This window comes from Eurypyga helias, unplaced genomic scaffold (assembly GCF_000690775.1).
Source record: "Eurypyga helias isolate BGI_N326 unplaced genomic scaffold, ASM69077v1 scaffold4406, whole genome shotgun sequence".
Taxonomy (NCBI): domain Eukaryota; kingdom Metazoa; phylum Chordata; class Aves; order Eurypygiformes; family Eurypygidae; genus Eurypyga; species Eurypyga helias.
The window spans coordinates 17,906-42,489 of record NW_010258394.1 but is presented as its reverse complement, the minus strand read 5'-3'; the positions used below and the strand labels follow the sequence as shown (position 1 = coordinate 42,489).

General features: G+C 47.4%; 1 protein-coding gene across 1 annotated transcript in view; it reads right to left on the bottom strand.

The window, feature by feature from the left end:
* The window catches only part of RABL6 (RAB, member RAS oncogene family-like 6), a 57,667-nt gene that overhangs the window by 15,248 nt on the left and 17,835 nt on the right, over nucleotides 1-24,584 (bottom strand). Inside the window, exons 4-10 of the mRNA XM_010154295.1 lie at nucleotides 22,894-22,946; nucleotides 21,246-21,337; nucleotides 20,231-20,371; nucleotides 19,102-19,207; nucleotides 13,459-13,562; nucleotides 2,560-2,918; nucleotides 237-402 (exon numbers count right to left, since the gene is read on the bottom strand). Of these exons, the coding sequence (XP_010152597.1) occupies nucleotides 237-402; nucleotides 2,560-2,918; nucleotides 13,459-13,562; nucleotides 19,102-19,207; nucleotides 20,231-20,371; nucleotides 21,246-21,337; nucleotides 22,894-22,946 (1,021 nt within the window). The remainder of the gene's footprint in view (nucleotides 1-236; nucleotides 403-2,559; nucleotides 2,919-13,458; nucleotides 13,563-19,101; nucleotides 19,208-20,230; nucleotides 20,372-21,245; nucleotides 21,338-22,893; nucleotides 22,947-24,584) is intronic.

Genomic DNA, 24,584 nt, shown 5'->3' with positions numbered 1-24,584 from the left:
AACACTGAGCATGAATGAGAGCAGGACAGCAAAACCAGGAAGGTGGTAACTGGCTTTTACTGCTGTTCCTCATTCCCAGGGAGCAGTGTGTGTTACGTGGGAGACAGCGAATACTAGGAGTGACTGTACCCCAGCCAGAAAGGCTTGAACAATTGCAACAGGTTAGCCAGGCCTTACTCATCACTCAGGCTGCACATCCAGGTATGTCCCCGTCTCACCCTCCCTCCTCTCCTTACCTTTCACTATCCACACAGTGTTTCGCCCGCGGTTTCCCTTTGTCCTTCTGTGGGGCTGGATCTTCTAGAAAGCTGTGGTCCAGGCTGTCATCAGGAACAAAGTCCTCCACGCTCTGTACTTTCGCAGGGGCTTCAGGGTGGGGTGGGGGAGTGGCAGCAGCAGGATCTGCGTTAGCAACGGTAGTCGTAAAGCACAGGGCTCACCACAAGCCAGACAGAACTTGGCCTTTTACAGATCTGTCCTGCCCAGAGTGGCATCAGCCACACCTTGGCTACACAGCAAGGGAAGACGAAGGTTAGGAACAGGATACTCAAATCAGCCCAGCACCTTGCACGAAGGCACTCACAGAATGCACCAGGCCCTCTCTGGCACGGTAGCTGACTCTGCTCTACGGTGAACACTGTGACTGACTCCGCCACTGCCAGATTTTATACCCATGTTGTGTGGACTGCTCCTGTGTGATGTCCCTTCGTTATTCTCTTACCGTTTCCGGACTGTTCAGTTACTCACTCACCTCCTCTTGCTTTTTCAACTGTAACTGTCAAAGGCAGGGCTTTTCACACTGTGCTTTTAGACACCCTGTGTAACCAAAGCTCAAGAGCCACCACAAATAGAGACTTGCTTCAGTACAGCTTATGTGTAGAGACACCGTTATCCATCTTCAAAGTATCAGGATGAAATCTCATGAAATCACCATAACCAAGAGCCCCAAAGTGGCTAACCTTTGCAGAATTTCTAACATTCAACCTTTTCTTCTGCCTGGTCTGCACTTCACATCTAGGCTCTATTCTTTTGGGTGAACAAGATTTGTATATTGTTTTCTAGATTTTAGGCTGCTAGTACAGCTTTCAGATCACTTTTGCATACAAATAACACTGTTATTAATGCCACAGAGTAGCGTTGGTGGAATCAAAAACACAGCCAAGCGAATTACTACTGCAAGACTTCAAGGGAAAGCTTAAATAGCAGCTCCCATAAAAGACAAGATTACTTTGTGACAGTGATTTGTCAGCTCTAAGCAGCTAGTCCCTAGATATGTTCCAGCAGAGGTGCAGGCATTAGGCACGCTACATAAGCCTAGTAACACTGACAGGTCAGCTTTTCTTAGCTGCCTTTTCTAACCCTACTAAAAAGCACCCTTGGGATACCAGGACTGCAGGCCACAAGCCTCACACAGTTCTCAAGCTATGTGATAGATCTAAAAAAAAAAAAAAAAAGGAAAAAGAAAAAAAACCCAAACCCAAAGATTATAATACTGGTGATATGTCTTTTTTTCTACATATCAATATGACAAGGTTGTTTTTATTGACAAGGGATTTCTACCATTTGGTTCTCTTCGTTTGTCGGTAGGAAAAGTCATCAACAAACTGAAATGGGTGGACTGTGTCATACCTGGTAACAGATTTAGGATGCAGAACACTGTGTGCAAATTTAAAACTGAAAGATATCAACGCCTGAAACGGCAAACCGTGTTTCCAGCACCTCCTCCTTTCCTTCTGTGGGTGTCTCGAGAGTACTGCGAGCTTTAGAGATTGACAGCTTGAGGGAAGGTATTTCCAAAGGGTGATTCAAACCATGTCATGCTAATGATTTTTAGGCAATGCCAGCTCTGCAGCTCCAGTTAGTTTTACAAACAAAGAGCATGCGACAGGCAAATTAAGGTCCAGATCAGTAAAAGTACATAAAACAAAATGCTCAATGCCTCTGCCCTGAACTTCATCTGGCTGAGGTTTGCACTGAACACTGTGCTACTCTGCTCCATTGTGCACTAGCACTAAGGAGAAGTCAAGGCGGGCTGCCCTCCTCCTCAGACCGTCTCTGAAGGAGCATATTTCCCCGCAGGGGAATCCGCTGCAGAGCCTGGACTTACGTGATCATTTCTAGCTGAATAACCTTTAAAACGAGCACTCCGCTGCTCGCTGTTAACACAGAGGAGCCCCTTGGAGCTGCCAGACTTTTGTGAAGAGAGAGCTCCAAATAGCTTCTCTAACCATTTTTCTTGCTATTCACGAGGCATATGTGCCCCTGCTAAGAAGCTGACAGTTATTTTATTAGCGTTCCATGTGCGTTCAGTACCTTCCTCCTGAGGCAGCTACAGCCAGCACCCAGAGCCAGCACCCAGCTGGCTGGACATGGTCCTCACCCAAGTCAAGCACAGAAACAAATCATCAGGAGAATAAATAGAGAATGACAGCGCAGCTCTCCTTGGATACACGCTGCACGCACAGAGGGGCTGTGCTCTTCAGACACTTGTCTGCTCAGCCTCCTGCAGGGAAAAAATGAAACGCAGAGAGGTGCACCCCACTGTACTGCGGCACCTACCTGGCTGGGGAGGAGAGGGGTCTGACACGGGAGACGTCCCAAACAGGCGTGAAATAATGCTGCGCTTTGGTGGTGGGACTGCGGCTGGAGGTGCTGGGGAGGCTGTAGCTGGTGGATGCGCGTGTGGCTGCTGGGCTTCAGGTGCAGGCACTGGAGAAAAAGATGGGGGGGGTTCAGGAGAGACGGTGGAGCTTGTGGAAAGCGGCTGCAGCGGCTGTGGGGTGCCAGGGCTGGAGCTGCCCGTTGACGTGGAGCTTGGAGGTACTATGGGTGACTGGGAGCCAGAGGAAGGGCTTTGCCCGTTAGTTGTTAGTGGCGACATGTGTCCTCGACTTCGGGCTTCCATCATTTCAAGGAAACTGGAGGGAAGATAAATTGCAAATATAAGGAATAGAGAAAACATGCTCAACAGAGCACCGAGCACGCGCTGGGCTGCTTTAGCTACGTGCTGAGCTGGGAGGGTATGGGTCTGCTTTCAGTGATGCGTTAGCTAAACTCACCCAAGCTGCATCGAGGTGGGGAGAATCCCAACCTACTTTGCACTGCAGGCTGAAATCTATATTTGAAACGCTGATGGGAACTCCCCAAACAGACAGACTATAACAACATGCCAGGGCTTGAAACACAACCTTAATTCCATTCTTGGACATATGTCTCTAAGGTAAGTGCTACAGGAATGGCACATTTTTAGACTGTGCAGAAGAGATCAGAGTGTTCAAGAAAACTCAGATGCTGTAAAATCCTCTTCTTCCAGCCAAGAATGCATTTGAGAGGAGAATCCTTAAATGTCAAAAGAAAAGAGCTATCCAGAGGGCTCACAGAGGATGGATTGCAATTATACTTCTTGCAATGTGCAGATATCCAGGCAGTCTCTCCCCCTGCACACACTCCCTCTCTGTGTGGGAGGCAGTGAAACCAAGCAGCAGCAGCTCTGAAGCAAGTTGTGGTCCTGGCTGGATTCTTGACCAGAAGAGCATTAAAGCCTGTACCACTACAGAGGGTGAAATACTTGATCCTTTCCAAAAAGGAATCCAAGCCTGATCCTGCTGCAGCCTCCTTCTGCAGCCCATTTGGCCAGCATCCTTTTCACAAACTGTATGCAAAGAAACACTAACAGAAAGACAGACTCTTACTATGAAATGATCTCAAAATAAGGTCTGCTACATGCAGCACATCTGAGAGAGATAAAGAGGACGCCCGAAGTAAAGTAGCATGTATAAAATCTAGCACAGGTTACAGTCCCACCTCTTACTCCATTAGCCTGATGAACTTGTGCACAGAGGCTCTGGGTTCAAGTGCTTCTGCAAGACAGACACGGTTGTGCTGCAGACAACAAGCATGTCAAAGCAGAGACTCCTCTCCCATACACAGCACGACCTTGTCTGTCATGGAGATGAGCCAGGTGGACACCTTCACTGGAATGACTGCTGAGCAGAAAGCAAACAGCCGGGGCTAAAAGACTCTAAACCTCCCTGAGACATCATTTCCTATTTTAAGGACAAACCAGATACATTTTAAAGGAACAAACTATGTGACCAGCAGTGTATAGAGCCCTATAGAAAACCATCCCCAGGAGGCTGTTACTTGAACTGGAAAACCAGGAGTCCTTCCTAACTAAGGAACTGGTAAAAGTGGAGATAAAGGGTAGCACTAAAAAGCAGTAGTATTAGCTAGGAGAGAAATCCTTGGTAGAGTTCCTCAAAGATTAGCTTTGAGATATATTTCAGCATTTCAGTGAAGTGGCACAGTGAAATGCCCGTGAGGCTGCAAATTGGGAGGCAGTATCAACAGAGAGGATGACAGGGACAAGATACAGAAAGAACTGGATGATCCTGAATAACAGAAACGGGAAGAAATTCAACAGTACAAAGGAAATATTCATCTGCTCAAGGGCTAGGAAACAATTGTTCTTGCTCCAAGTTCACCACACGAGAATGGAGAATGGCTAGGAAAGACTCGCCTCCCTCATTCCAGAAGACCGGACTAAAGACTGCAAACACAAAGCTGCCCCAGAGGGGCAGGACAGAGCCTGGCTGTCACATGGCTGTCCCCCAAGGCTGCTGTCAAGGTTCCCAAATTAGTGCCACACTGTAGTAGCCTCACTGATGTTTCCACCAGGATCCGGGCCAAGGCTTGTGTGCTTATTCCACCCAGCAGAATAGCTACACCACCACAAGCTCCTGACAGGGCTGAGATCAGAGCATGCAACAGAGCATCCATTCCAGCATCCTCCTTCCCAGAGGAACTGTAGCTGTGGTGAGCTGTGCGACAGCGTGTTCCACTGAAAGTGATGCATGGATTTGTCATGCTCCAAAGAGAAAACATAAAGGAGATTAACTCTTGCACTGAGCTCTGTGGAGCCTGCATCAGGTTTGTCTGGAAGGCGCACAAAAGTGTATTCAATACATCTCTGTCACTGCGTGGCAGGGCTGAGCAGTCGCACACCACTCCTTTCTCAAGGAGGGGCTCACCATTCATGCAATAAATTCAGCTTCCCTCAAGGCAGGCTACGCAAGGCAACCACAAAGATAAACCAGGGTACCTGCAGTTCAGGCCCTGTCCAACAGCGCGAATGCTCTTTGTCCACAAACCCACGTGAAATGCTATGGCCTGAAAAGCCATCCAGGAGACCTGACTGCACAGGACGTGTGGCTCTGCAGATCCACATCAGAAGCACTGAGTGCTGAACTCTGTCATCCCTCCCCTCCGAGCTTTGACTCGGGGCTCCTGGCCAGCCACAGGCAGGATGGCTGACCAGCTCTGCTCTGCGGTACTCCTTCCTCTGCCCCCCAAGCCCTACTCAGGGTTAAAGACCCCTGCCTCCCAAACATGAAGGGAGATTGATCCCAGCTGGTCTACACACACCCCTGTTTCTGTTTCCAGCAGCAACAATCCTGGCTGGAAGGCCTACAAGCTTGGGCACTGCTGCATCCAGCATCCACAACACCAATGTGAGCTCTGCTCACGCTCCTGGCTGAGCCGGGCTATCTGCGGCCCATGTGAGCACCTAAACCACCAACAGTACATGAAAATGGCACTAAAAAACTCTGAGTCTCTGATCAGGATGCTGGGTCCCACCATCAAGGCAAGTGGGTGACTCAGGTAGGGTAAGATGATGGTACACTGAAGACTACGGAACAAGGGTCCTGCATGAAGTACACTCAAGTATGCATATAGTCATTTTAGGATAGAGAATATGAAACTCAAAGTGTACTTAAAGCTGGACCCAAAAAAGTGCATGATGCTCTTTACAATATCGGGGTATTTGAAGATCTACTGTACTTTGTACTACCAAAGCTGCCCATTTTGGAAACAACAGGCTTTGTTCTGGGCAAGTAGCCAGCTCCAGAGGGATGGAGGGCTGCGACTGCCACCTGTTTCTCCTGCAGAAACACATGAATTTTAAGAGCTGGAGGGAAAAAATGCTTCATAACTGAAATACGAGTGTCATTCTTCCCTGCAGCTCAGCCAGGCTGGAGATTAACACACATGCAGGCTGCTTCTGCACCTGCTCCCATGCCTTGCTCACCTACATTCTGTGAAGGACATAAGAACAAGTTATTTCAGTAGAAAAATAGAATGGTTATTTGGGGACAGCACAACACAGGTTCTTACCCCAGCACAGCACCAAGGAGAGCTGTGGCATGTGGGCTTTGTATCACCTTCATCCCCAACTAGACATGTGTGCCAAGCTCTGTGCTGCTTGCTATGACACCGGGGAAATAAGGATGGTCTGAGATGGTTTGACATGGGCTGCAGAAACCAGCTCTGTTGAGCTTTCATAGTCATATCTTCTTCCGTGAAAGGCGGGGGTGGAAAAAGAGCATACATGAAAACGCTGCCAGCAAGCTCTCAGTAATTTCCAGGGTGGAGGTGTCTAAGCATCCTCCACACTTCAAAAATACTACATAATGCATGAATGCTTTCTCTGGCTTTACACACACAAGCGCGGCTGTTTTGGGAACACACCAGGCCAAACCTGCCACGTGTCTGTTTCTTCTCATATTCTGTACAATCTGGCCACTGTGCTCCTTGTTCTATCCTTTTGCCAGCCCTTTGCAACAGGACTCACTCAAAGCCTTACTGTGAAACAACCTTCAGGTCCACACCAGGTGTAGTGGACCAGATTCAACACGGAGGGTCTGGAGTGTGTCCAGCAAAGGGCAACTGAGCTGGAGCACAATTCCTGTGAGGAGCAGCTGAGGGAGCTGGGGGTGTTCAGCCTGGAGATGAGGAGGCTCAGGGGAGACATTATTGCTCCCTACTCCCTGAATGGAGGGTGCAGAGAGGGGGAGTTGGTCTCTTCTCCCAAGTGACAGGACAAGAAGAAACAGCGTCAAGTTGCACCAGGGGAGGTTTAGGTTGGATATTAGGGAAAATTTCTTCATACAAAGGGCTGTCAGGCATTGGAACGGGCTGCCCAGGGAGGTGGTGGAGTCACCATCCCGGGAGGGATTTAGGACACATGTGGATGAGGTGCTTAGGGGTAGACTTGGCAGTGCTGGGTTGACGGCTGGGCTTGACAATCATCAAGGTCTTTTCCAACGTGAGAGATTCTATGCTTCTATTAACACACAAGATGAACTCATGCTGTGACCCGAGTACACCTGGTTGGGACTGAGAAAACAGCAAATGTGCCACGCAAGTCCAGACAGGTTATCTGCCCTCGCTCACGTGGGCTCCATGTCTGCCTTTCAATCCTCCCATCCCAGACCAAGTAACAAGTCCATATCCTCTAAACCCCTGAATACTTCACCGTCAGTTGGACCTGCTCACAAGACTTTTAAGCAATTTTAAAGATGAACATGCTCTGTGGGAACAAAAATTCATCAGGGCCTGAGGTTACTGTGGTTCTGCTCCTAAACAACAACAACAAAAAAGCACAAAAGGACTTCTTAGCCTCACAGTTCCTAAAACTGCCAGCACTCATGTTCATTTACTACTGAGGACAGGAGCAGTCTGAGGCTTCCTGGTTCTAACATGCTGTGATCAATTTTTCAAATGTATTTCATGTGGCAAGAAATGCTTTAGGTCATTTTATTAATTGTGAAAATGAAGATTAATTGGCCATGTGACATCAATTTAACTGGGGTTACTGAGGGTTAGATTTTCACGTTTGTTTTGAGCTCATTGAAGTTACTGAACCTGATTCCCCTCTAAGTCCAGGTCACTGAATGTGAAATCAATTGCCAAGCAGGGTTGAGTCCTGCTGCCCAGGCTTTGGAGACTACAGCCCCTCCCCAAGAGCTCCTCAGGTTTTCCACCTGACACAAAAAGGATGCTGCAGGATAACCCCCCTTCCAGAAGATATGGGACACGCTCCATGTTCTCCACTTCTCTAGTAAGATCGATGATGATAGGGTCAGCTACAATTAATTCTTAATGCAGTCCCCCCCAAAAAACATGACCTGGAGTCCCATCTAGTACATGCCGGCTCCTGATCTGTCTGACAGCAATGGGATCCACAGCAAGCAGAAACGATAAAGTTGGGCCAGAGGGAAGATAAAGCAACAGTAGTTTTATTTTCCTCACTGGTGATTCAGCCTTTTCCTGGTGGACTGTGGACCTGTACTTCAACACAGCTGTAGATACGAAGAACAGCTCGAGCAGCAGGTCCTTCTGCCAGAGAGGGTTGGTGTTAGTCAGCACCACGGTCTTCACAAAATTGCAAGCTGTGCTCAGTGCGGAGAAACCAAACAAGCAAATAAACCCCCAAAACCCAATCAATGTCTCTGTAGTGATTGAAGCTGTCTATTGCAGGGAGCGTGTCTCCCAGAAGAGTCCTCAGGAGAGTGCAAATGCCCTCCTGCTGCCACTGGTCCATCATCTTCTGACCTGGACAGTACCACCTGGCCATACAGGAGCCCCTGACAAAGCAGATGTCAGCTGTAAGACACCGCTGGGAAAGGAAGGACTTCTGTCACATGGCAAACCTGGGACAGGTCCTGCTGCTGCCAAGTTGTAGCTTGGATCACACAGTATCTCTGACAACCCAAAATTCAACTGCTCTGAATATGGTTTTACAAAGTCTGCCTAACAGTTTGCATAACAGCTCTTAAACACAAGGAGTAAATGAGCTGAAAATTAATTTCTTATGAACAATTCCTGTGAAGAAGCTGGACTTCATATGCTTACAAATCAAACAATCACACAGTGGTTTATGGATGGCAACTTCCTGGAGCTTTTCAAAACTGAGTGAGAAAGAAGATGGGATATCTCACAAGGAATGACTTAGCTCTTCCTTTTGTCTAATTTCTATTAATCCCTACAGGGAAAAAAAGTTAATTCAATGAGAGTTATGGCTTAACCCTTGAAATTAATGTTTGTCTTTTGATATTAAAAAAAGAGTAATAATAGAAAAAAAAGAAGCCAAATGTAAAAGCTCATAAAAACCATACATTAAATCTGCTCATTAACTTTTGCAAATGTTTCCATTAACCGCATATTCCTGAAAAACATGAATATGCAGGAAGAGCTTCCATAATTTCCCAAAAACTATTTCTTCATGTGCACCCTTCAGCAAGGGAACAGATACCGTGCACATAAAAAGTTTTCCACATGACAGAAGATAAGCAGGGTACAATTAAAGATGGAAAAATTGAGCAAATTAAGTACAAATTCAGAACAGAATAAAAAAAAAGGTCATTGCTGTTTGTTCAATAAGAATTCAGAAACTCAAGAAGGGCTGAAATGTGTCAGCATTGAAAACAAAATCTGAGAAACCACAGAGAAAGTATCAGAGCAAGAGGTGTGGCAGGCAGAGAGGAGGCTGAGCACAGGAAAGGAGCTGGAAGAATCTAAATGTCTCAGGGAGGCAAAGCCCAGGGCCGGCTTACGTAAGGCGGATGAGGCAGCGTGGTGTGCCACCTCGTGTTTTCTCCGGGAGCCACATTTTGGAGCAATGACATTTTGTCCTCGGGTACCCAGCTGCAGCAGGAGGAAGAGTTCTTGTGCTCTTTCAGCACTCACTGATCCAAATTTAGCATCGGTCATTGTGGCAGAGCAGCTACTAGATGTGCACGGGGGTGAATGAAATATCCAAGATGTCCTAGCGCTGTCACCTCGCTTTGCTCCACAGCCTGATTATATGGCAGGAGAGCAGGAGTTGCCTCGGAGGAGGTGCTGCAGTGGCCACACCACAGTCTGCAGTCCCAGGAGCCTGGGGACACCTCCCCTTGCTGCACAATTCGCGCTGACTGACAGCAGAACTCCAAGTATTGTCTAAATTGAAGCAGCCAACACAAGGGCTTCACATCTGCCAAGGGTCACCAGGTCACCCTGCATTGATGCAGGTGCCACACAGAACACGGGGAGCGTATGAGCACAACGCACCAGCTGCTCGTTTCAACATCCACTGCAGGAGCATGTCAAACATGACAATCCCAAAATGATGGACATCTGACAAGCGTGGATGCAAGGACCTTCCCAAGCCCTAGTGATGAGCACTGCGACCAGTCTCACAACTGCAAGCTCTAATTCTCACCATGTACTGTCATTGTGTCCACAGATGCTCTCTTCACCAGCCTAAACTGTTTACTAAGAAACAGAGCTTTACTCAAACCTGGGTTCCCTGCCATACGAGTGTGGTTATTTCTTTAAATCAGGACTCGGCTAAAGGACTTGAGCCTGGAAAGCTCCTGCAGGGATAAAAAGTGAACGTGTGAAGAGTATACTTGTCAACTCGGGGGCTGAAGCTCATCTGTTTCAGAGAGGTGCTGCTGAAACAGACTCTCTTTCTACCTGGGGTGCAGGGAAAAACCTCAAAAATCCAAAAATAGCACTCTATTTTAGTCAGTGTGATCAAAGTCCTAAGACATGACATGGCCCAATGCTTTTCTTTTGGGATCAGTGGCTCAAGCCAGGAAGCATCCAGGGACATTTTAAAGACTCTTCTTTAAAGAGGCGTGATTTTCTGAAAGCAAAGAGCATTGGTCTCCGTACACAGACATAAAATGTGCCGTTGCTGAAGTGAAAGCAGAAGCTGGCCAGCTGCATAAAAATGTCAGCTTGTTTGCTAAACCAGAATCCTAGGGAACAGTCTTGCTTTTAACATCTCAGCCACTCCTCTGCTGAGGTATTTCTTAGGCTATGTGAAGCCAATTATGCAGCCTAATAGTGCCATTACCCACCTGCAGTGCAAACCCTCCCCAGCAGCTGAGCAGCAACTCTTTGCTACAGCACGCTGCGCAGAAGGGCAGCCACGCTGCCGTCCAGGCAGTGAGCATCTTCAGGTGCACACACCCCATCTCCCGCTCTTCTGTGCTCACGAGCCGGTTTGGAAAAGACAGGGGATTGACATGGGAGTCAAATGTTTATCTGGCTTTGGAGTTCGGCAGATGACTCCGGGGCTTCTGCTGAGGTGATGCCAGCCACCACCGACTGCACCAAAAGCTCTTGGGAGCTTGCAAAAGGCAAGATGCCTTTTGACCCGTGAGTGTGCAGTGCCAAGAGCAACGTGACCAGCCTGGCCCTGCGATTCTGGATGCTACCCCATTGCGAATCACACTCTTGAGTAAGGGCAGTATTTCTGCAGAAGCATGGCAATATTATAAAATGGTGTACACTGCTGCAGCTACACTTCATGGGATGACCCAGTCTAATATCCATCATTATCCATTAATACTCCTTTAAGTTCTGGTGTTAAGCAGACGCTTCTCAGAGCTGGCCCACCTCAGAGTAACCCAGAAGTAGATACAGAGGAAGATTGTTTTCTGCTCGATTTGCGAGCTGAACTGGCACGTGCAAGGGTCCAGCAAATGCTAAAGCTGGTGTAATGGTGAGAGGTGACTGAGTAGCAGTATCTTCTGGTTTGGAACAGCTCTGCCAACTCTTGATTCTTTCAAGTATCTTTCTATTACACTGATGCAGTATAAACAACACTCCTGGAAAACAATCTGACAGCACAGCCCACGCAGCCCAGTCCTTTGAGTAGGGACATCAAGAGAATTGCTGAAGGCACGAGGAGACTAACCAGTCCCTAAGGAAAGGAACACTCTGGAAACAGTGCTGCTCTCGGTGTATACGGTGTATTTCAAAGAGCTCACAAAGGAAAACAGACTGAGGTTACAGAACTTGAAACTTGGTCTGGAAAACACTCGTCAAAATGGCTGTGCATGAATATTTCATAATCATGAACTCCAACTTCCAAATAAAGCTGTCTGTAAAAAACCTTTTTTCAGTTCACTCTGGGGTTGACTTTTCTGGCTTGCACATCACTGCAAGAAAGGCTTTGCAACTGGAATTGTATTGGGTTTGTGTGGCAGGGTTTTGGTAGTGGGGGAGGGGCTAAAGGAAGGGTGCCTGTGAGACGCTGCTGACTCGGCTCCAAGTAAGCCCTGCCTCTGGCCATGGCTGAGGCAATCAGATGGTGGTAGACCCTCTGAGGTAACATAGTTAAGAGCTGGGAAAAAAACCTGCTCGGGAACCTGCAGCAGGGAGAGGAGTGGGCTGTGAGAAACAACAAGGCAATCAGTGCAGAAGGACGGGAGGAGGTGCTCGGAGCAGAGGTTCGCCGGCAGCCCATGGTGAGAGGGCAGGCTGTGCCCCTGCAGCCATGGAGGGTCATGGTGGGGCAGAGATTCACCCACGGTCCATGGGGGCCCAACACCGGAGCAGGCAGCTGCACCCAAAGAATCCCGTGACTCTGTGGGAAGCCCACGCTGGAGCAGGGGCCCCACTCCTGAGGGACTGCATCCCACAGAAGGGACTTGCCAAAGCAGTTCGTGGAGAACAGCACTCCGTGGGAAGCACTCACATGGGAGAAGTTGGTGGAGGACTGTCTCCCGTGGGAGGGACCCCACGCTGGAGCAGGGGCACAGTGTGAGGATCCTCCCCTGAGGAGGAAGGAGCAGAGACGTGTGATGGGCTGACCCCAACCCCCACACCCATCCCCCTGCGCTGCTGGGGGAGATCCCCATGACCAGGACCGTTGAGCGTTCCCTCCCTGTCCCTGTCTCGCCCCACCAGCCTTTCCTTGTCTGTTCTCCCCATCCCACCACCAGCCTTTCCTTGTCTGTTCTCCCCATCCCACCACCAGCCTTTCCTTGTCTGTTCTCCCCATCCCACCACCAGCCTTTCCTTGTCTGTTCTCCCCATCCCACCACCAGCCTTTCCTTGTCTGTTCTCCCCATCCCACCACCAGCCTTTCCTTGTCTGTTCTCCCCATCCCACCACCAGCCTTTCCTTGTCTGTTCTCCCCATCCCACCGTGGGGAGTGAGCGAGCGGCTGCCTGGGGCTTGGCTACCAGCTGGGCCTAAACCATGACAGAATTCACAGAACTCATTTGTCAACAACAAACAAAACTGAAGAGATTCCCGTCGGTGCACTACAGATGTATTGGCTTTGCAGGGCTAGGTCTGGCAAACGCTCGCTCCAGCAGCAAGCAGACAGGGCACTGAACAAGCATGGCAGCAGGAACTAGCCACTGTTTCAAATCAGAAATGCACTGAGGAGTCTAGAAGGATTCAAAGGGAATAAAAGACAACAATATTGTTGCTATTACTTTCTGCCTGTCATAAGGTGCACGATGCACAGGGGTGCAACAGCCAGAAGAAGAGCAATCAACTTGTGTACTAAGCAGTAGAGAGATGGAAAATACCCTTTTTAGCATTAGAGGCTGCACCGTACATTCCCTCCAGGGGTGCTGCTCAGCTCCACCTCCACTGCCCTCCCATAGATCACGTGCCAGTAGCAACCAGACCCTTTCACAGGGATCCCCAAGTGCATGCTATACTTCAGGTGATGCCACTTAAAAGTGACATTTTATAAGATCCAAAGAAATCCTAAATGTCACTCACTGGACCCTTCAGTCAGGCTACACACCATAGCTGGGGCTGCCCAACATTCACGTGCACCCAGACTGCAACAAAACAGTTAGAAAAGATGGCTCAATGACATACAGTTCGTAGTTTTGATCTTCTGTCTCTTGCTGCACTGACAGCTCCTCCAAAGTTGCATCAATATCCAGCTGATTCGTCTCCAGCTGCCGTAGCAACGTCTCCCTCTGAAGAAAGGAAAACAAGCTGGGTCTGAGCAGGAAGGGTCATTGTAACAGATCTCTGGGTGCTCATGGGGTGCAGCGAGATCTTCTGTCACCACTCTACCCACAGCAATGAATTAAACAAGAGCTTTGGTCCCTCTCACGGTGTCCGGCTTAAATGCAGAAGCACAAAGGGAAGCTGAAGCAGTAGCAAAAGTATATTGATCCAGACAGCCTGTGCGTAAGGAAGTAATTTGTTCTGCGACCTACACTGAACCATAAATCAATAATGTGTGATTTTCAGACACAGTATCTCCAGCTGCATTTGGAGAACAAACAGTATCAACTCCTGCAGAGACCATTCTGATGTTTTTTTCCCCTGTGCTAAAGAAGTAACCCTGTGAGTAGGACCCAGCTTATGCAAAACCTCATGATAATCTTCTTTTTGCTGTCAGGGTAGATGAGTGAGCACAACCTGCCAACTCAGTGAAGAAGTCCCTGCCCCTCTGCCTTCAGTGGCTGCTGCACAGATGGGGGTCGGACTCTCCAGTCCATTTCAAGTGTGCAATAAAGTGAGTTGGTGTCTCTGATGTACAACAGGGTAGCTTAATTCAGTCCTTCCCCTTCCACATTTCCAAGAGATTCCAAGCAAAAACCTCAGCTGAGGGAAAGCGCTGTCTTAAAAGGCTCAAAGCCAACTGCAAATGGTCATGGGACAATCCTCCTGACAGCCTGGAAGGCAACGAGATCAAACTCACGTGCACTGCAGTGAGACTGCATGGCCATCTCCAAAGGCTCGCCCGCAGCGGATCCAGCCCCAGCCTCCTCACCCATCTGCCCAGCAGACCTAGCTCTGCGATGGGCACGGGGCTAATACAGCCTCCATTTCTGCAGAAACACAATGCTGGATCCCCTGGCCAAGACTAGAGCTGGCTGTGACCACTGCCCCGCTCCACGGTACGCATCCTGCACCAGAGCCCCTTCCCCTCTGCTCCGACACAGCCGGCAGCCAGGCAGCGGGCACTGTCCTGGCTCGCACCACCAGCATACCGCCTGCCTCCTGGGGAGCCTCGCAGCACGGGGCCCACGAGTCGGCTTACACACCGACTTCTGGGGTCAGAAGTCAGGATGTTCGGTGCCTGAAAGCGTCACTCCTGCCTCTCCCAGTGCCTGCGTACCAGCCGGCACGGGAAGCAGCACAGCTGGTGGCAGGCATGTCTGATGACGCACGGTGCTGTGCAGCACGCGGTGAAGCGGGCTCTGCTGGTGCCATGGGCTGCCAAGCCACACTGCCCTGACAGGAGGGGACAGAAGAGAAACGCTCCTCCAAACTGCAGCAGTTTTCACTTTTATAACTGCCTTATCCTCACGTGCATTTAAGCTTTCCACTACAACACGTGTTGGAGGTTTAGCGTCAGTAACCATGGAGAATCTTTCATTCCATGTTTGAGAATACATATGCTCACTGCAGAAAAACCCCACTGGAATAACCAGCACAAAAGGCAACCTACTACATAATTTACAGGATAAAATCCCTGTGGTAAGCCAAACATTTGGATAAAGCAATGATGTTCAGTCTCCACACACATACACTGTTGTCAAAATAGTTTCACAGACATTACAACTTCGGAGCTATTGAGAAAGCGTACAAAAGCAGAGAGCAAGTAACCCATCTGCCCCCCATAAACACACCGCTCCGCTCTGTCCCGGCAGCAGGCAGGGCACAGCTCGGGCCCGCCACGGAGCAGTCTCATTGACAGCAATCTTACCATGACTTAAATCAGCACTCAAGGCTTAAGTAACTTTTATTTTGTATTATCAGACCATGTGATTCACAGCGGTTGGTGTAATTTCAATATGCTAATTTACTGGAAGATACAGTCGTTCTTGAAATTTAAGAGCTTCTATGATCATTTAAGCTAATTTGCTGCTTCCAAGGCATTTTTTTACCTTTGTCACTGTGTTACCAGCTTGGAGTGATCCATCTTTCCTTTGCTAGGTAATTTTTACACATTATATACCTGAGCTCTATGCAGATAGAAACTTGACTTCAATTAACATGTATACAAAGAATTACAAAGTCATTAGTGAATTCGAATTCCCTATATTGTGGTATACAGACAAAATTTCAGCAAAACATGCTATACAATATTTAAACTGGCTACACTAAATAGAAGAAGCACTAATCAAGATTTTGGAAGTAATTCTAGATTTTAGAATTAAGGTTCTAGATTTTAGAATTCAAGATTCAATAAATTCAAAATTTTAGAAGCAATATACTTAATCCTTTTATGTTATTCATAAAGTGTAAGCAGAAATGAGACAAAAAAAGAGCAATTCTTCTGCTTCTTAGTCCTCAGTTTCCGAAGAAGAGTGAAATAAATGCTGAGCAAATTAGGTGAATAAACAGAGACAGAAGGGACATGCTCTCCAGTGCTTACCTTAGGCACTTGGATAATGGCTGTTATTAAACAAGCAGTTTGCCTTTCCTCATACTCTGGCAGTAAGATATATACCAGTTTTACTTATTCCAGTTTTCACAGATCACACTATATTTAGAATTTAGATTTAATTAAGAGAGAGTTGTATTTAATTTTGTAAAAATTCATCACTAATAATGGACTTCCAAACGCTTAAAAAATAAATTCTATTTTACCAGGCTGGTATTAAAATATTAAAGAAACAGCTTATTTTTAGCCACGACCCAAAAGAAGGGAATAAATCATGGGCTCCAGACCAATGCTTTGGCTGAATGCCACTTTCAAGTGCTTCCTGGGAAAAGGCAATTTCAGCTGTCTGCAGAATTTTGTCTCCTTGCAGGGCAGCATCCGGTGGCCCAGCTGACCTGATCACATTTGCACATTATGTGGGCCATCAGCAATACCTAAACAGTGCTAAACTGTACTCTCAGGTTTGACAATCTTTCCTTGGAAAGGAGCTGGTAAATAATTGAAGAGCCCAGGCTGCTAGAGGGAACGTGCTCGGTGTGGTGGGGTATGAGTTTCAGCCACCACTTTCTTCATGAAAGATGCATGAATGTAAGGTGAACACAGAATGTGCAACTGAAACCCAACACACCGAACTCCAGCTCTGCTAAGGGATCTCGCATACAGCTCAACAACTCCTCCCCTCGAGAGCTGCGGGAGGCTAGGCTGAGGAACACGGAGAAACCTGAGGGGCCCACTGCGACCAGTTAAACCATCTGTGCGTCTAGCACCCGGTAGCAGCCCTCTCCCTCAGTCCTGCTTTGCCCCACAGCACCAGGCCAATGGCTCCTCTCCGGAGCCTGTCGCCGGCAAGTCTCTCCAAAGGGAGAAGCAGAACCTTTGGGAGTTAAGTCTAGCTGTGATTTTCCTACAAATCCCAACCCCATGCTGCGCTGGTTGGTAGTGAGGCCCAGGCCTGGCTCCCCCTGCACTCCAACGGCAAGAGGGGCAGCAAAACGCCCACAGCCCCCCAGCAGCAGCTGCTGCGGCGCAGCACGACGCCCTTCTGATAAACCTGCGGTACGAATGCAAGCGGCTCACAAAGAGCTATGACGTTTCACATCACGTACAGCCCTGAAGCCGGGGTGAAAGCAACCAAAAGCCTCCCAGTGTGCAGTGTCACCTGCCCCAGCACAGAAGGTCAGGGATCTCCTGCACACCAGAGGGAAATGAAACAAGGCACCTCCACAGTGGCTCCTCTGCGGCGATTTTTACCAGAATGCACTGAACAGCACCTGCCTGCAACCCCTGTATGAGCACAGCGCTGCAGGAGTCAGTTTGCTGTTTTAAAGGAAAAGCCAAGCAGCCCTCTCTCCTTGAATAACAGGCACAGGCCAACCTCCTCCACCGCCATCTTCCATGGCGAGGTACAAAGAACACAGCAGACGTATTTACAAGCACGGTTAACGCGTGCCCATCCAAATCTCCCCTTGCACATCTTGGGAACTAAACTGTAACGAGGAGTCTTGTCAGGTTGGTTTCTGCAATGTTGAGTTATTTAATTACAGCACATGAAAAATGCAGGATTTAGGAATCTGATTATGTGGCACCTTTCGGACTAAGCCCACAGTGCTACCCCGAGCCCACTAAAGGGGAGAGTCAACGTGGGCTGGTCACCCCATCTCCCTCACCTCTGCTAAACCGTCACTGGAATCTCTACACAGCCAAAGTTTAGATCAGATTTGTTTTTTCTATTTCCCTGAAGACCAAGATGTATCCAAGAAGTTCTCTGGCTTTGGGGCCAATTACCTTATCTAAGTGCCCTAATTGCTTTCAGCCTCGAATTAATAGCTCATGTTTACTTATACACAGCACATTTAGAAGAAAGCTCCTGTAAGACTCTCATGCTAAAAATGCTTCTGAGTAAACCCGATACTACAAATGCTTCGGTATTTCCTGCTTTTAACCATGGCTAGGAAAATCATCACATACACTGATTATTAACACTACCCTTACGAACAGCTTTCAGAAACAAATTTTGCAGAAGGCCTGTTCTAACGTCATCTTCTCTTATCAACGTCTATTTGAGAAGAAAAGGAGAGACCTACAAAACCAACAAAAGTAACCTGGGAACTAATTATTCTGCATGACATCGCTCTACCACAGGAGCCAAGGTTATAAACCCAAATATTTAACCATCACCATGCTGGTGGATTTCAATCTTCTCCAGTGAGTAGTAACTTGGGTTTGTAACTCTACAGCTTCCTCCTCAAAAATCTGTTGTTCTATTTGTTTTACTGGGTTTTTATACATTCACTTTTCTTATCCTGGTTCTTTCTGCTCTGCAGCCTGAGGACATGGTAACATCCACCAACTTAGCTGAGCTACCAGTTGTTTATACAATTGTTTGTATAAAAATAACTATACACATTTCACTTACTGGTGAAAGATAATCAAGATCAACTGCCTGGTTTTTTTCATCCAAAAGAAAACAAATATAAATCATATGTACCCTCAAAAACCATATGATGTTGATCCCAAACGCACCCCAAAAGGTCCTCTTAAAGGACCAGAGCTGAGCATTCCACCCTTCTGTGCCCATTCAGCTTTGCCACCCAAGAAGCCTCAGTTCTGAAGGAAATACAAGACTTGGATCTCAGAGCACGGGATTCAAGCAGATTGGTTACTATTAGGACAAAGGTCTTCAGTCGTCCCTGAACTGTTCAGTTCATGACCAAATCTCTTCTCATCTGAGTTTTAATTGAACAGCATTTAAATAGTTCACCACATGTGTGTACATAACATTTCTGACCAAGTCAAAAATGTTATGTACACACATTTGGTGAACTACACCACTGGATGCAATTTTCTTGCCAGTGTTATTCATCACCCTGGAGCCTTTCTCCAGGGGAAAGCAGTTGTGAACACAGCAGAGCAGAGTTCTCTCACAAGCAGAGACATGTTTACATCACAGACACCAATGTTCTAACACAGCTTTGTGATAAAAATTGTTATGAAACCAAAAACGTACCAGGATCTTTTCACAACGAAAGAAACCTCAAATACCAAATTCCCTCCACAGAGACAACGAAATCTGTCCCATCCACCCAGCAGATCAGGGAAACTCCTCGTCTTACCTGCAGCTGCAAGAAGGGAATATTGAAGAACTTGTGCAGGTACTTGAGGCCGAAGCTGTTCTTCATGGAAGACTCAGCATAGCGAAAATACGAAGATCCAGGAGGCCTGTCTCAAGCAGATAGGTAGAGAGAAGAAAACGGTACAAAGAACACAGGCTGCATACACACAGAAGAAGCACTTGCTGAATTACATACCAAGAACAACCCTCCTTTACAAGCCAATCCCTCAATCCCCAAATGTAGGCTAGCGGGCCGTTCTGCTAGGGACTCGCAATTTTGTTTACAGACAAAATTCACAGTTTGCTTCTCCCGAGGGGTGGCAGAACATGGCTGTCATGTTGCAGTGTCATGCAGCTGCCAGACTAAGAAATACTGTTTCAGGACACTGGGCCATTGGTTTACCAAACTGGGGGTTTCACGGCTGTACGGTGAAGGTTTTGTTTTCAAACCACAGACCTACATAAGTCACATACAGAGATGGTCTTGTAAATAAATGATTACACTATGGATGAAGCCTTAAAACTGATACCATTTCTGTGTGCCTGACAAATGCCTTTAAAACATAAAACCACACAAAAATATCCAATCTATTGATTCCTGATGAACACATATATTTCATAGTAAATAACTGAGTGCCTCAGACCTCTGCATAAGGGAAAATCTTGCCTGGCTGACATGGGAGGGGTATGACTTGGCTGTGCCCAGTAAATGCCATGTGGGGATGCTCTCAGAGGAAGAGCAAGGAAGACAGCTGCACTAGCTGGCTCTCTTGTAGCAGAATTACTTGGAGAACAGTTGTGCTGCATGGAGAGGATTCTTTCACAAGAGAGGGACTATCCAGAAAGAAGATGACTTCTTGGGTAAAGCACTTTTGAAAGGCACAGGCTGACAGGCAAACGCTGACAGGCACTCAGTTTCCATGAACACAGCTAACAATCTGTGCAGAACAGGCTCCTAGAGCAAAGCGCCCATCGTGTCAACAGGATCTGCTGAGAGACACTCGGAGCTGTGAAAGCCAAAAAGCTAGGGCCAGGGCCAGAGGATGAACGTGATGTGCGTCCAAAACACGGCAGCAGTACCGCATCTGGTGATGGAGTAGCCAGGCCTGGTGACCTGGGTGCCATCTTACCTGTTCAGATTGTCGATGAGATCCCGCACATCGCCAGGCAGAATGACTCGGTGCTCCCCCATGTCTCGGTAATTCCCAAGCACACAGACTGGAACGTGGGTCGGCACTTTGGGAAGTTCCCTCAGAATATAGTTAAATGTCCTTCACCGTAACAGAGAGAGACAGGCAGATGTACAGGAAACATTCTGTGAGCAGTTTCATGCATAAATCACAGGGAAAAAAAACAAAACCCAAACACCCCAAGATTTTTTCCCCAAAATCCTTCCAAGCCTGTGGCTTCTTTATTCTCCTCAGAGACATACATTAATTGTAAATGTTTGCATCATTCTTTATTCAAAACCAACTTGACAAGTTGAATAACCCACTTCCAACAGCAACATCACATGTTCTATTTCCTTCAGTCCTACAAACTGTGTGGGGTCAGCAGAGAAAAAGATTCCCTGCCTTCACCTGCCAACGGCTCACTGGCCCATACCAAACCTGTAAAACACAAGCTGAAATATAAAGCAGGAACCCTTACCACCTCCTCTTTCCACTCTGGCTCCCACACAGCTCTCACCCTCCTCAGCAGATGTGCAAAATGAACAGTTCATTATTTCTGTACATTAACACAGCCTAGGGCCTTGGAATAATCTTTACTAATACCAGTCTTCCTGGGAATTTCTCACTAGCATTCATCTCTCCCTTGTGCTCTGTAGAGCGCGGGTTTGTAACATGCCCAGCATACTCTGCACCTGCGATAGCACTAATTATCAAGGTTCAGACAGCAGTTCATCAGAAACTGCAGTACACCATACCACAGGGAGACTGCTTGTTTGAAACACGCCCAGGAGAGGAGTATATTAAGAGACTTGTCAGAAGATAAAGCTATTATTTTAAGGGATCCAAGCTTGCTTTAACTCATTAGGCTGGTTATCAGCTCCAGAGTCAATCAGGGAATCAAGAGGTCTAGAAGTCATTTGTTTTCACTAAACAAGTGAGAACCATGTGGTGCATGTTGCTGAGGATGTCTTACCACTGTTTGGTGATGTCAAACATCATCACTACGCCATTGCAATTTTTGTAGACATCCAGGAACTCTGCATCCAGAGCCATTTCTGACTCTGCCTGAGGAAATAAAGGCAAAAGCAGCAGTAAATAAATTGATTCAGCTTCAGGCTTGTACACAACTGGTGCAGTGCTGAACAGGCAAACTTTCTAAAGTGACAGCAACTCTAAGTACCCATGGATTTCACATCATCATCATCATCAAAGCGGGATACCTGGTGGTTCATAGCCTCCATTGCCCGCAGGAGCAGGATGTGAAGCACCTGACAGTCTCTGAAAAAAACATGTCTGAGAACAAATGCTAAACCCCACCCTCTCCGCTTTACCCTGTGCCCGCCAAATCTTGTGCTGACAAGATAACTCCATATAAGCTACAGGACGGAGGACAGAAGACACAGTTCCCATTCCACCTCTTTGCCGACCCAAATATTGACTTCTAATGCTTCTGCTGTCTAAATTCAGGATGCAGTTTCGAGTGAATTTCTCCCATGCAGGGTTGAAAGTATTTATTAGTACTGGCTTTGCTTTTCTTCATTTGGACTCTGCATGCTGCAAAGCACAGTACTGGCCACAGCTCAGCCCCCAAGGCTCCTGTTGCAATTTGGTGCCTATGGAACAATTTTCATTCATTTCCTTCCCAGGAGTGGAAAATGCACTGTGGTTTGCGAAGGCAGAAGCAGCTGTTCTCAGAGAGGCTCCTTCCCCTTGGAGAATGTTTTCAAAGACAATTCCCCCAGTATGACTGCACAGATTGAGTGGGACTGGCACCCTGGGGCAACAGGTAACTCTTCGCTGCCCTGACCCACCCCAGAGCCAAGTGCTCAGCGCTCTGCACATCAGCAACGCGGCCTTTCCCATCGACTGCAACAAAGCGGTTATTGAACGAGTACCAGAACACTGTCCGTGCCCTGAGCCCCAAAGGGCACTGACACATGAACAGGAGCAATAAAGCTCTTTAAGTGCAGCAGCAAGGATCATGGGATCAAGTGCCTTTAAACTGATTTTTTCCTGAGGATGAAATCATACATCTTTTAAAAGAGAAGCCATGGAAGTTCACTGGCAGCCCAAATGCGGTTTAGGGAACGTGGTAGTATGGTCTCTACACAGCACTTTGCTCTACAGCAGAAGGGCCAAAGGAGACACATTCGTGTGAGAGCCTTGAGGAAGCCCCTCTTCACTTTTACACGCCAGGTAGCACTTCTATTGCCCCTTCTTTGTATTTCAAGGGTGTTACAAGGTAACTGTCAGTCCAGTTTTAAGGAGCAGCCAGACAGCATGACATCAAGTGACTTCTGCAGGTCTCCCAAGAAGTCGGGTACAAACGGACTTCCTGCTGCTGACGAAGTGCAGACAGGTACAAAGCTACCGAGTACACATCTAGGGCACGGTCATTCCCAAGAGACAGAACGGAAAACAGCAGGGAAGTTGAGGTGAGGGCACGAGCAAGGATAAAATGCACAGGCAAAGGCGTGAAGAGCACCAGGGATCACATCCGTCTCATCCGCCTGCCAGACCGGCCTTAAAGCAGGAACAAATATAGAACTTACTCTCTGTGGACCAAGGGCAACTAGAGACCTCCCACTCAGAGGCAGATACCTGCATTCAAGGTGACTCACCTCCTGAGGGTCATTTTCCAGTTTCAAACCATCTCCTCGTTTTTTGCATTTTCCTTAAAAAGAATTGTAAAGAAAAAAAAAAAAAAGGCATTACACTGGGCAAAGAAATCCAGGGTGGGTGTGGGCAGGACCACAGCACTCTGAACAGGACCTTAAAGCAGATCCAACCTCTACTATAAGCATGGGGAATGAGGAGGGGTGGGAGAGGCATGCCTTGGTGCCTTCTAGTTGAAGAATACCAGCTACCCTGTTCAAGAATGCCAGCTACTCTAACTCAAAGAGGAATAGAATAGACTCTGGGGTAGCTTAAACCATGCTCGTCACAGCATAAAGTCAAAACGACTGAGTAACACAGCGTTTAGTGCACTCCCTGACCACAAAGGGAAGCTGCTTCGTTGCATTTTTTGTTGCATTAGTGTTGAATTAGCAAAAGATGGTGGGGCTGAGCAGCACAGCTACCTGTGCAGCCTTCCTGAGAGATGTGGGTCACTGACCTGAAGCAAGCAGTCCCGTAAATATGCGTGATCTCAGAGCCCATTGGGTGCTTTGGGCTGACTTGTGACCCAAAAAAAAAAAGAGGTGGTAGGAGACTACGAGAATTTAATAGCTGAAAGACAGACAGAACTTATACAAGGAGAAATCTAAGCAAAATCAATTACACTGTGGTAAGGGGGCTGTGGAGAAGTAGAGGAGACAGCGCGAAAGGCCAGAGCCAGAGGGTCAGGTCTGACCATCACCAGCAAAGGTGCAGAAAGGAAATCTTCCGGGGGCACCACCCAATGCCACACTGAGACACACACACAAAAACAAGCTAGAGGACAGGTAAAACTGACTGAGCTCACAGAAAACTGCAAGAGGCAACAGGCTAAACACCTGGAGAAGACATTAAAAAAAACACTCCAGAGTCTTGCCATGCAGTCCCACTGCCACAATCCCATCTGGAGGAAATCTACAGGTTTCTCTCCAACTCATCTGCTTCCTCTAAGGCACGTGCTAATGCACAGCCCTTGTGCTTAAAGGGCAGACCCCCTGAGACTTCTCCCTTTTCTTACAACTTCAATAAGCACTGGGTAAGTTCACAAACTGACATTTTAAAGTACCACTGGCATTCAACTCAGCACCCCCAGAAAAGGAGTGGGTGTTTTTAAACTTCAGGCTCCCTGAAAATTTTGCATTATATCAGTTACACCACAATCAAGTTTCCAAATCCTACAGCCTGCCAGCACGGCAGACAAAGACAACACCACATACCTGTACGTGGGATCAGCAGAGCAGCCATCAGCTAACATCATTTTCTGGTGCAGACACTCAGCACTAGGAACTGCTGGGACTCCCAGTACACAAGAACGAGGACATTTTTCACCTTGTGCTGAAGAAGTTTAGTGTGGACACGCTATGAAAAAATCTGTCCTTGTCCACAGGTATTATTTAAACTCTATCTGTGTACAGCAGTTTCCAGAGTTCTATCAAATGATAAGCACTGCATGATGAATAACTCTGCAAGATCTGGAGTTACGATTCATAGATATCAAATAGCTTCCAGAAGTTACTGTCAGCAATTAAGAACTGTACTCCCGAATTAACGTTGTTCCAAATTTTCCTAGACTAAATAATGACAAGTTAACTAAATTATAATGGCAGAGACTTTGGACTCTTCTCATAATTTCTAGAAATTCCTTGTGTAACAGGGA